The 17,616-nt window shown below is 42.7% G+C and overlaps 1 protein-coding gene and 1 pseudogene across 1 annotated transcript in view; one reads left to right on the top strand and one right to left on the bottom strand.

Moving 5' to 3' along the window:
* Nucleotides 1-17,616, top strand: part of THSD7B (thrombospondin type 1 domain containing 7B) — a 936,033-nt gene that overhangs the window by 416,374 nt on the left and 502,043 nt on the right. Inside the window, exons 7-8 of the mRNA XM_045298904.1 lie at nt 14,303-14,494; nt 16,734-16,968. Coding sequence (XP_045154839.1) covers nt 14,303-14,494; nt 16,734-16,968 — 427 coding nt within the window. The remainder of the gene's footprint in view (nt 1-14,302; nt 14,495-16,733; nt 16,969-17,616) is intronic.
* On the bottom strand, nt 5,134-11,127 carry LOC115872329 (annotated as a pseudogene).

Raw genomic sequence — 17,616 nt, 5'->3', positions numbered from 1 at the left:
TTGGAGGAAATGAACACTAGAAATCCCAGGCAGGTGGAAGGGAAAAAAACACATAGAGAGGTCAGTGCTTTAGTCTTGTTAGAAATTTGGGGATGAGTCTATGCACACCAGGTCCCTGGTAAATCTGTGATAATTGAGACAAAATGATGCACTGTGTTTAATCACAGAGAAGATCTATGCTAGTTGCCACCTACTTTTCCAACCTAGTGTCCCTTTTTATGATGTGGACGAGATCCTAATTCCTTGTATGTTCCTGTGTGGATGTAAAAGTTTCGATTACCTTCAAAAACTGGACTTTGCTTGATGTGATGGCTTTGATGCTGGTCGCTGTTTAATTGGCCTCTGGTTCATGGGCACCTCAAACTGATTTTCAGAAGTAGATCACCTGCCATTTCTTCCCAGTTTGCCTTAGTCTGGAAGCCCTGCTGAAACCAATTCAATATCTTAGCAATGTGCAGTCCTCCAGTTATAGATGGGGCACAATGTGGGTGGTGACTGCTTTTGGGGTATATTTCTAGGATTCAAACCCTTCCCTCGCATTTAAGTTGAAAAGTATACCACTACCACTGCCACTCACAGTTAGGCCAAGTGGAGTATAAGGTTGTATGGACCAGTCAGAAACTGACACGGCCCCCAAATTTGCAGATGAGTTCCTCTTTCAAAGACAGCACAATGTTACACGAAGACAAGCTTGATGGATGTAACTTAATGGGGAAGCAAGACAACTCAAAGGAAAGTGTGCACCTTTTTAAAAATCATTTTATTGGGGGCTTGTCCAACTCATCACAATCCATACACCCATCCGTTGTGTCAAGCACACTCGTACATTTGTTGCCATCACCATTTCCAAAACATTTTCTTTCTACTTGAGCCCTTGGTATCAGCTCCTCATTTTGCCCCCTCCCTCCACGACCATCTCTCCCTCCCTCATGGACCCTTGATAATTTAGAAACTATTATTTTTTCATGACCTATGTTTCACTTCATCCATTTTACTGTTGTCCGTCCCCCTGGGAGGGGGTTATACATAAATCATTGTGATCGGTGCCCCCTTCCTTTCCCCACCTTCCCCACATTCTACTGCTATCACGACTTTCAATATTGGTCCTGAGGGGTTTATCTGTCATAGATTCCCTGTGTTTCCAGTTCTTATATGAACCTGTGTACATATTCTGGTCTAGCTGGATTTGTAAGGTAGAATTGGGGTCATGATGGTGGGGGTGGAGAAAGCATTAAAGAACTAGAGGAACATTGTATGTTTCAACGGTGCTATACTGCACCCTGACTGGCTCATCTCCTCCTTTTAACCCTTCAGGAAGGCGATGTCCAGTTGTCTACAGATGGGCTTTGGGTCTCCACTCTGCACCCCCCTCATTCACAATGATATGATTTTTTGTTCTGAGTCTTTGATGTCTGATACCTGATCCCATCCATACTTCATGGTCACACAGGCTGGCATGCTTCTTCCATGTGGGCTTTGTTGCTTCTCAGCTAGATGGCCGCTTGTTTCTCTTCAAGCTATTAAGACTCCAGATTCTATATCTTTTGATAGCCAGGTGAAGATAGCTCAGCTTTCTTTACCACATTTGCTTTGTCTTCAGTGATCGTGTTGGGAAGGTGAGCATTATGGAATGCCAGTTTATTAGAACAAAGTTTTCTTACATTGAGGGAGTACTTGAGTAGAGGGCCAATGTCCATTTGCTACCTTAATACTAAACCTATATATATATAGATCTCTTTCCCTCTCGTCATATATATATTTACATACATACATGCTTGTATTTAGATAAATGCCCTTTGTCTCTTAGTTCTTTATTCTGTTTCCTTTTACTTTCCTCATGTCCACAATACTTAAGCGTATATATATGCTTCTCTTATACTCAACTGCCACCCAAAGAAAGAGAAAGAAAGAGGAGCTGGAGAAACCTTGAAAATCTAAAACAGAGTTAAGTAAAATTATTTGGTTTTATTTGAGGTTGCCAAGTTTCTTTAAAAGTTGTTAGGTGCTGTGCAGTTGGTTACAACCTATGGCACCACGAGGTACAACAGTGGGAAGCACTGCCTAGGTCTGCGCCATCCTCACATGCGTTCCTGTGTTGGAGCCCATTGTATAGCCATTGTGTCAATCCGTCTCCTCTAGGGTCTCCCTTTATTTCCTGCCTTTCTCCTTTACCAAGCATGATGTCCTTTTCCAGGGACAAGTCTCTCCCGATAGCATGTCCAAAGTCCCTCTATCCTTGCTTCTAAAGAGAATTCTGGCTGTACTCCAATACAGATGTGTTTGTCCTTTTGGCGGTCTTTAAATTTTCTTCACCAGCACCATAATTCAAATGCATTGATTCTTCTTCAGCGTTCCCTATTCAGTGTCCAGCTTCCCCAGTGGTTGAAAATATGATGCCTTGGATCTGGCAAACCTTAGTCTGCAAAATGGTATCCTTCCTTTTTAGCACTTGCAAAAAGGTCTCCTGTAGCAGATTACCAAATGCAGGACATCATTCAACATCGCGACCGCTGCTTCCATGAGCACTGATGCAGCGACTGTGGATCAAAGCCAGATGACGTCCTTGGCAACTTTAATCTTTCTCCATTTATCATGATGTCACCTACTGGCCGAGTTGTGTGGGTTCTGGTTTTCTTTATATTCAGTTGTGATCCATACTGAGGGCTGTAATCCTTGATCTTCATTGGCAAGTGCAAGTCCTTTTCACTTTCAGCAAGAAGGTTGTGTCATCTGCATATTGCAAGTTGCTAATAAGCCTTCTTCCAATTCTGTTCCCCCATCGTGGCAATGTACTGGGTCATTGTTTTTGGGTGGTGAGGGCTAGCCTACGGGAATTTTTAGAGGAAACCTCACTCCATCTCTCCTGCTCACCTACTGATCATATCTGGATCTGCCATATCATATCTGCCAATGATCCAGTGAATCATGAGAGTTTCAGTGGCTGATTCCTCAGACGTGGACAGCCTATTCCTCCTTCGTAGTCTCTTGTTAGTCTGGAAGCTCTGCTGAAGTCTGCTCACTTTGAGTGGCCCTGCCAATATTCGAAATACCAGTGACATAACGTCTAGCCTCACACTCATGCTGCCACAGCATGGCCACACACAAGCAAGTGGTGGTCCCGTAGGACAAATGTGCCAAAATATGTCATTCACTCAGAACAGCCACTGACATCCACTGAGTGATTGATTTATGTTGCTGTTATTTATTCTAGGAGGATAAATGATTAAATATAGGTAGAACATTATAATATGTGCCAGGCTCATATGTGATCAAAGTATAAGCTTTGTAATGTTCCTTAAACTGAACAACTCGGTAGAGCTGCAAAGTGAGGGAATTGACAGCAAGAAGTTTGCTTCTAAAACAAATAGCTCACCTGCTGTGAAGATGCAATTCCAGCACCCGTGGTCTTTGTGCATGCACTCATCCTAGAGATATGATCTTCTCTTTACTAGGTGTTATTTTTTTTTAAACATTTTATTAGGGGCTCATACAACTGTTATCGCAATCCATACACACATCAATTGTGCAAAGCGCATTTGTACATCATTCTCAAAACATTTTCTCTCCACTTAAACCCCCAATATTAGGTCCTCATGTTTCCCCTCCCTCCCCACTCCCCACCCTCATGAGCCCTTGATAGTTTATAAATTGGTATTTTGTCATATCTTGCCCTGTCTGACGTCTCCCTTCACCCACTTTTCTGTTGTCCGTCCCCCAGGGAGGAGGTCACATATAGTTCCTTATAATTGGTTCCCTCTTTCCTACCCACTCTCCCTCTACCCTCCCTGTTTCACCACTCACACCACTGGTCCTGTAGGGCTCATCCACCCTGGATTCCCTGGATTTTCAGTTCCTATCTGTACCAGTGTACATCCTCTGGTCTAGCCAGACTTGCAAGGTCGAATTCGAGTCATGGTAGTGGGAGCGGGGAGGAAACATTTAGGAACTAGAGGAAAGTTGTATTTTTCATCATTGTTACATCGCACCCTGACTGGCTCATCTCTTCCCCAAGACCCCTCTGCAAGGGGATCTCCAGTGGCCTACTAATGGGCTTTGGGTCTCCACTCCCCACTCCCCACATCATTCACTATGGTAAGATTTTTTTTGTTCTGATGATGCCTTATACCTGATCCCTTTGACACCTTGTGATTGCATAGGCTGGTGTGCTTCTTCCATGTGGGTTTTGTTGCTTCTGAGCTTGATGGACGCTTGATAACTTTCAAGCCTTTAAGACCACAGACGCTATACTTTTTGATAGCCGGGCACCATCAGCTTTCTTCGCCACATTTGCTTATGCACCCACTTGTCTCCAGTGATCCATTCGACACCTCGTGATCACACAGGCTGATATGTTGTTCCATGTGGGCATTGTTGCTTCTGAGCTAGATGGCCGCTTGTTTACCTTCAAGCTTTTAAGACCGCAGATGCTATATCTTTTGATAGCCGATATTATCTCTTACATGAAACCTTTATTTTTGGTGTTTCCCCTGGGTACCCTGCTCTGTTTCTTCGAGCCTTTGCTTTTCAAGTCCTCTCTATTTTCTTCTACTAGTTATTTAAGTTGGACGATTTGTCACATTGTGAGCACGCTCACATTACTGCTATATTTTTGAGTATGTTATATGTTAATTACACATCGTCTACATTGTCTTTGCTGACTACCAGCGTGGCTCTTTTCCTATTTAGTCATGTGTTCCATCTCACTCTTTTGTCTCTTCATTTTGAACTCTTTTCCATCTGCATTTTTTCAAATGTTTTTGAACACTTCATTTATTTTTTTAATCTCATGTGTTCCAGAGAACAACTCTCTGCTCTCCAGTCCTTGGGTCCCCAGGTCAGCTCACGGAGTATTTGGGACAAGAGCTTGCTAGTTTCTCAGGGAGAGAGCACTAAGACAGGCCAAGTGAGGCTGCTCAACTTTGTCCAAAGACTAGACAGCATCAGCAGCTGCCTGACCTTGGAGAGCCCACTGCCAGTGGGGCTGAGGGCAACCATGCCAGGAGTGCACTCAGCACATCGGAGGTCACAGGGACAGGCCTCCAGCAGCCTCAGGATTTCTTGTCAGTGTGGCTCAGGCCTCAAGGACAGGGAGAAGAGGCAGGTAGGCAAGGCAGGCCTGGGCAAACAGCAGCTTCACACTGGCACATCGTCCAAAGGGGTGGGTAGCACTGCCAAGTGCCCATGCAGGGACATGGCAAAGGGAAGGGGAATGAGGAACAGAGGGAAGCCACGGAAGCACAGTGTGGCAGTCAGGGGGAAGTGGCTAGATACTGGATCTGGTAGTACCAGAGCAGCAGCAGCAGCAGCAGCAGCAGCAAGGGCAGCAGCAGCATGCCTATTTCCAGCCCTGAGAGCCCTGTTCTGACCCTGGTGGGCACAGGGACTGTGGTGGAGGAGGTGCAGACCTGTGCAGATGCATGGCAGTGGAGAATGCACTTGAGGGGGTGTTGACGGCTGCCCAGGGTTTGAGACTCATCTCCTAGATGTTGCCCTTGGTAGAACTTGTTCGCGCCTAGGAAACTGGGTGCTTTTCAATGAGCTGATGGCACCCTGGGGCCAGGCCCTGGCCACCTGCTCAGAATCATTGAGGCATTTCAACTGAAGCATGAGGGGCCCCTGAGGGGGTGCCTGGTGGCTGTGGTGTTCCTAGGGGACCTCTTTTCTGGCTCTGACTGTGTGGCTTGACCTGTGTCTCAGGCTGGGGACCTCGGCTCTGGGAGCTGCCCTTCTGACGCCCTCGGTGGCTGTCATGGCTTTGCCGGCCTGTGTTGAAGTTGGTGTCCCAGATGGCTTGGGCAGTGGGTCTGCACTCTGGGAAGTGCGTGTTGAGACCCAGGCAAGAGCCAGAATCAGGAGGCAGGCAAGCAGTGGCTGAAAGATAGTCATGTTATCACCCACCCCTTCCATCAGGGCATGGCACCGACCTCGTGGGCTGTGCTACCGAGCTGAAGAGGCACAAAGAACCCATGAGGGGCTGCCTCGCAGGCCTAGAAACTTAACAGCATCCTGACCTCACCCCAACCCTCCCGTGGACCTAATCCTTCTGCCACCTAGACCCAGGGAACATATTGTTTGAACTACCATTTGCACCATCCTCTCCCAAGGTGCCCCTTCCCATCACATTATCACATCCTAAATTCTGACGCTGGGTAACCTGAGTTCTAGATCTTTAACCAGTTTCTTAACACCTGCAAACCCCACCCCAAGGGAAGGGCCAAGACCTTCTGAGTAACTCCTCCCCTAAGCTCAACTCCAGGCAGACTTCACACTGCAGCTTATCTAGTCCTCCTTCAAGTTCAATACTTCACTCCACCTCCCCACACTGCACCCCAATGCTGGTTTATTCCCATATCGCTGAAGTGTCTCCAGGGGAAAAAGACCTTTCTCGAGTCCCATTTACTCAAAACTTCTACTAGGCGATATAAAACTGATTCCTGGGGCTGCCCTCATATCGCATGTCAATCTCTGCCCTTTAGCAATTTGAAATCTCCATGGTTTGCCATCCATCACCCCTGCCAGCCCCTTCCAGACTCGACCCACACTCAATGGCAGCAGGCTTTCTCTACTCCACCCCTGGGAGCCTCCCTAAACTTACCTCATGGCCAGTCACCCACCCAGGAATGAGACACCCCTCACGCCCAGACTCCTCCCTCGAACTCTGAGCTGCAGAGGGCAAAGTAATCAAGGTTCTTGGGAGGATGGGCACCAGCTAGGAGCCAGGGCTGACCAGCAGGCATAGATAGGCCTTGCAGTACTCCATGCCAGGTGCCTACCAGTTTCATGTTTAACCTGCGGGTGCTAGACTGCTTATTTTTTTATGTCTTTGAAAAGGATGGTCCCATGGGCCTCATCCCCTGATGGGATCCTTGACTAATTTCAGAGACCATTTCTTTGGATGGATTCCTGATAACACTGTCTTTGTGGCTTGGCAATCCTTAAAAACACTGGAATGAGATGATCCAGAAGTAATGTAAGGAGAAAGCCGTAGAGGAGAAATAGCCCGAGATCGATTCAACAGAATAACAAGAGCGTGACTTGTAACTTTTTACAGGTCTGTGCTTCAGGGGCCCAGCTTGGACACATAACTGTTTGATCTTGAACATGTTTTTAACCTGTTTGTGCCTGGGTGTACCAGGAATGCCTCTCTAATGGCACTCATGTGAATATTAAATAACACTTGAAATGATGAGGCTAACCCACAGCCTTCCCCACTCTAGCCTTTCCCACATACCTGGGGGCTTTGCTGTTGCTGTTGTTGTTATGCTATAGTTGTTAATGATTTCTGTTCTCTTTCATATTATTTTACTTAATAGTAAATATCCTTAATTTTCTTATATTTGTATATTAGATGGACAAGTTTAAATTGCGATATTAGAATAAAGTGACCAGACTTCCCGCTTTTGGTGGTACAGTCCGATTTTTAACAATTTTTCCCCGCATCCCGCGGCATTTTAAAAAAGTCCCGATTTTTTGAAAGAATGCACAACAAGCTAGGGTATATAGTTTTCGGGTGCCATGTGGCTATTTCGCCAGGATATGAGTTTTATCAATGGTGTCCCGCTTTACCAATGTTACAATCTGGTCACCTTATATTAGAAGCAAGCAGAAACATCAGTTGCATTACTGGTAATAATGGATGGTGCAAATAGCTTATATTTAGGTTCTTTTCCATATTTTATTGGTTTGAAAACATAAACATAGCTTTAGCTTACTAGCATTTTAGTCCATAAGTACCCAGAGGTTACTTGTCCTTGAGGAAGTAACATTTAGATTAAGAAAATGAAATTAGGTGAGTGTATGTGGATTCCATTTTTCCATTGTCAACATTGTGTGTTGACATCTTATTCAGCTGTTGGCAAGTGTTTAATAAAAACCCATTGGCATTTTTGTTGAGATTTAAATAGGACATAAAATTTTATGACATGTAGTGTATTTTAATAACTTTCATAAGTTTTAATAGATACTATAGCAGTATAAAGAAGAAATATCAATCTAGTACCCTGTGTGCATTATGTTTTGAAGTAGTTTGAGGTTTGTATTATAAAAAAATACGTATCTGTTTTTCAACTCCTTCAGTGCATTTGAGACTTACTGGTTCACTTTCAATTTCATTTAAAGTAGTGTTTTCCAAAGTGGGTGAGGCTGCCCCATCGAAGGCAATGCAGCCATCCAGTGGGGGATGCAGAAGCAGATACCTACACTTTTCCAGGAGTATGGGCTATAGTAAAAGCGTTTTGTGTGGTGGGAGAGGGATGGGAGACGGTTTTGTTTTTTTCCCCCTGAAAAGGGGATAGAACTCTAACCGGGTAGTAGTGGTCACACATTGCCCTGCTAACCTCAAGTCCAGCAGTTTGCAACCACCAGCCATTCCATGGGAGAAAGACAAAGTTTTCTAGCCCAGTAAAGAGCTACAGTCTCAGAAACACACAGGGGCAGTTCTACCTGCCCGATAGGGTCGATGTTTATCTTGGTCAAGTACTTGCTCTCATTGCCAGATATTGTCAGACCTGAGAGCAGTCGAGTAAACTCTGGCCAGGACCCAATCACCTGACCATTTGCCCCACTGCCCTCCACTTCCCAAGCAAACAAAACCGAGTCAAGGAGAAGAACTTAGAAGCAATGCCACACTCCATATGTTCAGAATCATAACTTGTTTACGCAAGCAAACTCTATTAAAAGAAAACACAGAGTTTGTCATTATTGATTCCAGAGCCTGATCGGGGCTGGGAGTGATTTTATGTAGTCTTTTTGAAAGATGATTTCAATTTCCCTCTATGTACATCCTCTTTTATTAGGACATTAGATTATCGGAGCTTGTGAACATTACATTGAGTGGCCAAGCTTCCATCCCATATGCTGCTTCATTTTCCATGGTTCTTTGAGATTTAAGGTGTTTCTCCTTACAAGAAAATGGAGACCGGTATGCGTATATGCTCGCTTTGTGATGGGCTTTCTCTGTGCATTGGGGAGAGCAAGTATCTTTATTCAAGGTTGTGTTAGACAGGGTTCTCTAGAGAGATAAGACCAAATTGCTGATAATTTAATATATTTATGTATAAAGATAATTAGATATATAACAAGAAATGAACTGTTATATCATATACAGATAAATATATAATACAAGAAATGAACAGTTAAATTATAAAGCACTACAAATGGCTCAATTCAACTCACGTCCGTGAGAGACACTTGTGAGAGACTAGCAGTCTTTCAAGTCTAGTCTGCTGCCAGATCTTCCTCTATTTGTAAAGAGAGCTAGGCTATGTCAGCACAGCAGCCAATCACAAGGCAGGTCACCAACCCCCTGTCTCCAGCTCCAGAGAAGTCTTAAAGGGACCTCAAATTACAGCGACACAGTCCACAGGCTAGGTGTCTCAGAGGTAGTGTAGCCTTTAAATTGAGGCACAAAACAAGTAAGGCCACACACCGGTCTGATGATCACAGAGAGACAAGAAAGGCGAGGCTCACCAAGCCATTTATCTCTCCACCCTTCAGTCAATCCCACCTGTGTTTATCAGCTAGGCTGGCACAGCAAACTATCTCAAAGGTAAAGTATTCTTGAATGGATTATGCTAGCCAACCATGTCAATTACATTATCCAGATAATTATAAATATTCTTTATATTTTAGGTGATTCAACCTGTGGAGCTATAGTAGCTATTTCTATACATGTCTGAATAGTAAAGCAAGAAAAACAATATTTCTCATGGTGCTTATGTAAATATCTAGAGTCTTAGAAGAAGAAAGCCATTCTTTTTAGTCGTTGTAAACTTCATTTTAAAAGCTGCTTTATATTCAGAGACAACCAAGTGGTGCTTACCTTGTTATGTAGGCTACATTAATTATTTCTAATCCCTACCAAGCCCCTGAAAGGTAAATGCTATTATTAAAAAAAGAGACAACTCAGGGTCAAAGAAGTTGATATACTGAGGAAGTTAAGTGTTGGTGCTAATATTCACAAATAGACGTCTCTTTTGTAAGATCATCTTAGAAAATAGCCTCTATGTATGTTGTAGAGCCTATTTATGACTATTTGATTGGCTTCTTTATGCCTAATCTGTTGGTTCAGTTTCGGAATTACCTGTCTGATTAATTTACCTAAAGGCTGGCAACAGAATTCCAAATCTGTTCATTCCAATTTTCCCTGCCCCCTAGTTCAATCTCTCCATATAGATAGGGTCACCACTATGAGTCAGAATTGGCTCAGTGGCAGGGAGTGAGACCCTAAATATATTGAATTAGGGGTCTGATTGGTAGCCATATGAAAATGTTTGAACAGAGGTTACATTTTTAAAAAGGAATACCTGAGTGATATTAATGGCTAAGCACTTGACAACTAACCCCAAAAGCAAGAGTTTGAGTCCCCCACAATCACCTCCGAGAAAGACCAGGCATTCGAAAAGATCACAGCCACAGGAGAGCCCTATGGGATACAATTCTGTTCTGACACACTTGAATCAGATCAACTCAGTTCAGATCTGCTTTGGGTTTAAGGTTTTACAAATATGTTTGTGTTCCTGAGGATGTCAGATGTGTGACTGGGAACATGTTATAATCGTATCATAGAAAATGTAAGTGATTGGGAATTTAAATCATGCCATTCCAACTGATTTAGAATTTGATCTCAAATCACTTTCCCAGTGTGGGCTTTCGCTTCTCATGCAGTTTTTCTCATGTGACCAGTACTCTTCGCTTCAGTTTTGTGCTCCAGATAACGTGTCCTTTCCCAAGACTTTACCTTTGTTGACGTCTTCGTGACCTGACACACCCTTCCCCATCACCACCAGTTCACAGTCTTTCTCGCCTCCCTTGTAGAAGGTCTTTCTTTATCACGCATTCCTTCCTTCCGAGACTCAGGTCTCTGAGCTGATAGACTACTGTCTGTGTGAAGCACTCCTTTTCCATTTGATATTTAATTTTGGATTGTGTCTTTTATCTATTGATAGTTCCTCCCAATCATTAATTCTGAGCTTTAAGGGGATAAATGACACCTGCAGTGCATCTTATGCAGTCATAAGCCTTGCACATTGTATACACACATCAAGTAATATCAAGTATTAGTGTAACTCTCGAAGGCAGAGCATTTGAAAAGTGTGTTCATACCAGTGCCACCGATGGGTGCGACATGTTCCTCAGAAAGGATGGTTTTTGGTCAAGTCATTGGGAGACAGTCTGTCCGTTTCCCTTGCACAGCTTTGGAAACTGAACACAGTCACATTTTCAATACTTCTAAGCAGTGCTTCGGCAGCGAGACCATTGTTTTAAAACTTTCCAGTTTTCCTCCCATTTTTATTCATAAAGCCCCTAATATAGTCATCATTTTTCTCCTTCAGGGTTCCAGCTCATTGCTTCTTCATTCAACTTTATTTATTTTATTTTTATTTTAAAGACTTTTTTATTGTAAATTAGGAGGGTGGGGGTTTACATTTCAGATCACCTACCTTGCATCCAACAGTTTAAAGTGCTATCAGCACCCTGATAGTTTACCCTTCACTCACTCTGATTTGCCTTCTTCCTCATATGGACTACCATCTTCCGTTTCACCCAAGATGTGCCCACTAAGGGTCTCTCCCTCCCTAATTATCTCTCCCTGCTGGGCAATCTCCCAATTCCATTTTATTTGGTATTGAAAGTCTTTCTCTTTCTTGTTGTCGTTGCTTCTCTTATGTCAATTTATATAATATAATATTTGTCCTTGCGTGATTGGGCGATTTCACTAAACATGAACTTTCTCCACGTCTATCTATCATGCGGTGCATGCAAATACATTATTCTCTAAGATATTTTTGTACGACCCTGCTTTGAACTATTTTTGTGTGGACTGTATGCTGATAATATTAATAAATGTGGAAACCGAATTTCAGTTAACTGTTCTGTGCGCATCTTGTTTGGCCTACCTGCTTTTTTGATAGGGGAAAGCACCACCCCACCGCTGCATTGGTGTGTCTATGTATGTGTGTGTGCCTGTATGTGAGAATCAAATATACCGTGTGAGCTCAACTGGAGCACAGACTCAGACTGAGAAGACAATGCTCCGAACTGGTCTTTCAGCTTGATTATCTGCTGGAATCTCTATCGCTTCTCATCATGCGCTTGCAAAGCTTTGTTTGACCGCAAGGGCACTGAGCCCGTCCTCGTTTACAAATATGAATGCAGCTAGGCGGTATTGCTCACTGCCGACGTGTGTGTTTGCTTCCTCACAAAAGGATTATCTCTCTCTCTGGAATTAGACATGGCAGCGTTCATGGGAACAGCAGAGGTCTGAGAGTCAGAAAGTTTGGATTTGATTCCTAGCTCAGTCCTCTGTGAGCCTGAACATGTTATCCTTTCTAGGTCTACATTTAATGAGATGAATCACACCTGTCTCTAATCTCAGCTTAGGGGGCTTAAGTAATCTATGAGAAACCCTTGACACTGTTCCTGGCTCAAAGGAGATGCTTGATGAATATTATTTGCCTTTTCAGTTATTGTTGTAATGGACAGATTATGACAAAGAGAATTCCAGAAGCAGAAAATCATACAGACATAACTGTCCCTCTTGCTCCGTGTTGTTATTTCAAACCATAAATGCTTTCACTCTCTTTTGTGTCCTCTATTTTTATAGGGAAACTGTGAACTGGAGGATAGTGGAAGTTGAATTACTATCAGTGAGGAGCAAGTTTTTATTCCAAGAATATGGGAATAAATATATGAATACATTCTAAGCATATGTGAATAAATATGTAAATAAATAACCTGGACAAATCTTTAAATCATTTTAGTCATCTGAAATAATGAAAAGCAAGTTAGAAATGCAAGTCTGGCTAGACCAGAGGATGTACACTGGTACAGATAGGAACTGAAAATACAGGGAATCCAGGGCGGATGAGCCCTACAGGACCAGTGGTGTGAGTGGCGAAACAGGGAGGGTAAAGGGAGAATGGGTAGGAAAGAGGGAACCGATTGCAGGGAGCTATGTGTGACCTCCTCCCTGGGGGACGGACAACCGAGAGGTGGGTGAAGGGAGACATCGGACAGGGCAAGATATGACAAAATACCAATTTATAAACTATCAAGGGCTCATGAGGGAGGGGGGAGTGGGGAGGGAGGGGAAAAATGAGGACTTGATGTCGGGGGTTTAAGTGGAGAGAAAATGTTTTGAGAATAATATACAAATGCGCTTTACACAATTGATGTGTGTATGGATTGCGATAACAGTTGTATGAGCCCCTAATAAAATGTTTAAAAAAAAAAAAAGAACTTATGAAAAAAGGAAAAAAAAAAAAGCAATGTAGCTCTTTGAAAAAAAAAAAGGAATGATTCTATCATATTAACCTCTGTAGTTGTAAAGTACTATTCTCTGTCATTTTATATTTTCTGATAAAATCACTTCCTGTGGTGTTATTATATGAGTCCTGCAAAAGTTTCATTAATAGAAGGTTACTAGGATAATAGTAAATTTGAAAATACTTGTAATTAGAATGCATCTGTGCTATGTTTGTGGGTGTAATTTTTGTTTAGAAATTTATTTTATTGCATATACATATAATGTTTGGCTTTCAGCTTTTGTCTCAATTTATTATGAAATTTTAGGCCTAAGTCCATTTCCATTGTAGTTTCAGTTTATTTATCACCAGTCACAAACAGAAGAAAAGAGTCATCATATGACACTCTTATGCAAGGTTATGTATTTGACTGTGAAAATATCCAGAAGAAAATTATAATGAGTTTTTTCTTAATACAATACAATAAATGTTCCCCGTGCATTATGGACTTAGACCCAACAGATTACCCCCAGTTTCATTTTTTCAGAAAAATACCTATTTATTTTCCTTCTCACTGCCATGGAGACATGCTGACTCAGCACTCCCTGTGGGTTTCTGAGACTGTCACCGTTGATGGGAGGAGAAGCCCAGTCTTTCTCCCTTGGAAGATGCTGGTGGTTTCAAACTGCTGACCATGTGGATAGTAACCCAATGCATATTCATTACATGATGATTGCTGCAGTCATTGTTGCCTCCACCCAACCACTGCTAGCATTTTTCCCTGAATGAAGCCAACTATGAAGGATGTTAAGTGGGAATTTGGCAGTGGTATCAACCTTTCTAAATGCTGAGTGACCTCCAGGCAATTTTTCTTGACAAAATACTAAGAAAGGCAGACAAAACTATCCTTGGGTTGTTTGTTTTGTCTCTTTACTGATTTGGACACCAGGAACGGTCTTCTGAGTTAAACCAACTGAGGGAACAGTGGACCCTAACATGCCTTGGACTGGTCTCCATTGTGCTTTAATCATCACGTGTCCTCGTCCGGTTGCTTGCAGGAGGAGACGTATCAGGGAGTCTTTGTCCAGCACCTCCTCCTCCGGAACAGATGGCTTGTGAGATCCCCTGCCACATGGACTGTGTGGTCAGTGAGTGGACAAAGTGGACAGCCTGTTCCCAGTCCTGTACAAATAAAAACTCAGATGGAACACAGAGACGATCGAGGATCATCTTGGCATTGGCCGGAGAAGGTGAGTAAAGGAACAGTGTTGACATGAGAGTCATTTGGTCAAGAATTGTTCCCTGACAGGGAACGGAAAAGTTTATATTGTGAATGCAGCCACACCAGTGGTCCAATTTGTGCCCTGATTCCAAGTGCCTGTCGCCCAGTGCTCTCACAACAGCAACACAAGAATACCACACGGGGCCGGCTTTCAAGAACAGAATTTTATTTTCTCTCAGTTAAAGAGAGTAAAAATCTGAATCAAAGTCTTGACCGTGCTGATCTTTCTTAGGGCCTCTCTCTAGTTTCTGGGAAGTTTAATAACACTTGCTGCTCCTTTACTGCTTATAGATGCTTATGACTTCACCATCATCTTACGTCCCCCTGAGCATTTGTGACGGGTCTGCTGTTTTATAAGATGCTGCTCAGAAGAGCCTCAGTTGAGGGCCAAACCTAATCAGCATAACAAAGGAAACACTTCATTTATCACAAAGGATCAAATGTGCCAGTACAGTCCTTAGAACTTCAGAGTAACTTTCTTTTTAAGTAGTTTCATTGACATACAATTCTGCTAGCATACAACTTAATAGTGCAATCATATTAAGAAGAGTTGTGAGATCATCAGCACAATCCATTTAAAAACATTTTCTTCTTTCTCTTCTTCGCTGCTGTTCACCCCCCCATCTTACCCTAACCATTTTTGCCATGCCCCTAGATAATTATTAACGGGGTTACTGTCCTATAGATTTACCTGTCCTGGATTTCAAAGAAAAGCATACAAAACTGAAACAAGACACAGAGAAATGAAAAACAACCCAATGATGAAGACAGCAAACAAGCCTCCATCAGATTTCTCAGTAGCTGGTACATTTCGTGATGCTTTTTTTGAGAAGAGGCGGCCAGGCTTGGTTGACACATCCAGGTTTGGGTAGCGGTAGCTCATGTAGCCCGGAGCAAAATTGGAATATTTTTGGTAAAACAAGATCTAAATTAGGAATCAGGAGACTTGGCTTCTTGACCTGGAACTGCCACTAACATTGGCAAGCTACCCGATCCTTAAGCCCTGGGCTCCTGTTCTGTCATGCTGGCCTGTGGGCAGGGGGAGAAAGATGAAGGCTGTGAAAATGGCTTTGAAGGAACTAGAAAGTGCTTTGGGAATGTAGACAGGTGACATCGGGACAAATTAAAGGAACAGATGTTCCAAACATTTATAGCACTGGGCTCTGCCTCCTGGCACACATGCCTGTCATTCCTTTCATGCCCTCCCAAGACTTTGTCTGCTTAGGACTCTGTTGGAACAGCAAACTATTGAGTGTTCTGACTGTGAGGAAATCCTTTTTCAAAAGAGTTCTCATCTGTGATTCAGAGAAATGGGGCCAGGGTTGAGATGAATCAACATTTTTATATTCTTAAGGTATGCTTTCTTTCTTAGCTTGCCTTTTACATTTCTAGAAGAGGAAAACGAGGCAGTAGTATTTAATGGGGAAAATATAACAAGAATTACAAAACCGAGGTCTCAAATATTTTCAAGCACCAGGCCTATTGAATAAAACATTATAGGGTGGATGACTAGGAAAAGATCAATACTGTAGAGAAATAACACTTTTACATGAATATAAAAATGTGAGGGGAAAGATAGTAATGAGTTTGATTGTCTTATTCCCCTGAGTGTGAAAAGGCATACTTGCCTGGTCCTCTGCCCGTGGACAGCACTGTCAGGGATGTCAGAGATTCAGGATGGGTTCTCACTTGCCGAAGCTTAGCAGATACTTCCAGATTTCTCAAATATCAGTGAAGTGTATTTTTTTGAATGAGTGTCTTAAAATGGCTCTCTAAGAAAAACAATTCTCAGGGAAAAGTCCCATGTGTGCGTAGTTGTGCATGTGTGTATCCTAAAACATACCAGTTTAAGTCATTGGCTAATAGATCTATTTATTCAAAATATAATAACATTAGAAGAAAAGCCATTTGTAAAGCTTTTCTCAAAGTATGTATTCCAGAACTGGGTGGTAGAATGTATTTGTTTTATAAGCGAATAGGCATGGACACTTGCTTGATATTTGGGACAGAAGAGGACAATGTTACCCGTGGTTGTAATACAGGACAAAATCGCCACGCCTTTGACTGAGATGAAGAGTTGCTCAGGCCGTTTGAAAACAGTGTCAGAAGCTCCGTTCTATAGCTCATTAAGTCGGCAAGGTCACAGAAGCAGCAGTAGCAACCCAAGGACAGCAGCCGCAGCAATGGTGTATCGTCTTTTCTTTTAGGTGGGAAACCATGTCCTCCTAGTCAAGCCCTCCAAGAGCAGCGCTTGTGCAGTGGCCATTCCTGTGTGCAGCTCTACTGGGAGACATCACCGTGGGGCCCCTGTTTGGAAGGCACGTTGGTGCCCTCCCTTAATGCGACCATTGGCTGGAATGGAGGAGCTACGTGTGGAGTGGGCTTTCAGACGCGGAGGGTCTTCTGTGTCAAGAGTCATGTGGGACAAGTGATGGCCAAAAGGTATTGATTTACTACTGACAGTGTTGATGATTATTGGAACATTGCGATTTGGATAACTGATGATTGGCTAGTTGTAGCAAAAAACACAACACAACAAAACTGATTTATCAAGTAAGCTAACATGCCTGGTTTGTGTGATGATAACATTTTTAAAAAAACAAGTTTATTTATTAATTTTTACTTTTAAAAAGTAAAATATATGTCTCAAACAAAGATAAATATAGTTACAGTATGACTCACGTGGGCGGTTATGCATTTTAGCTAATCAATGAAATTATGCCCACACATATTGAATGCTTTAATAATCAAACACATTTCTATAGCTCATGTCAGCATTTTAAAATCTTCTCCAATCATATGAGGATCGAGCAGCACCTTGAAAGCATTTTGAGTCACATGGTGCACCTCTTTAACAAAGCAAAAATAAAGAAAACTGAAGGACCCAAGACAGGGTGGACTCGTGGTAATGCCTTACGTCACAAACTGTGCTTCATGGGATTTTCAGGGTAGGACCTTTCAGAAGTGACCTCCGGTGATGACCTGTCTGTGGGATTCAGGGACTTGTTTTGAAGGAAACTTCTGCCAGCCCCACACATCTTTCATGTAGTAGGCAGATCAATTCATCAGTGGTTTTTGATTATACTTATC

This window comes from Echinops telfairi, unplaced genomic scaffold, assembly GCF_000313985.2.
Source record: "Echinops telfairi isolate 266 unplaced genomic scaffold, ASM31398v2 ScPeMD7_4;HRSCAF=17, whole genome shotgun sequence".
NCBI classification, from domain to species: Eukaryota; Metazoa; Chordata; class Mammalia; order Afrosoricida; family Tenrecidae; genus Echinops; species Echinops telfairi.
The sequence above is the reverse complement of the archived record's forward strand: the minus strand, read 5'-3'. Positions and strand labels throughout refer to the sequence as shown.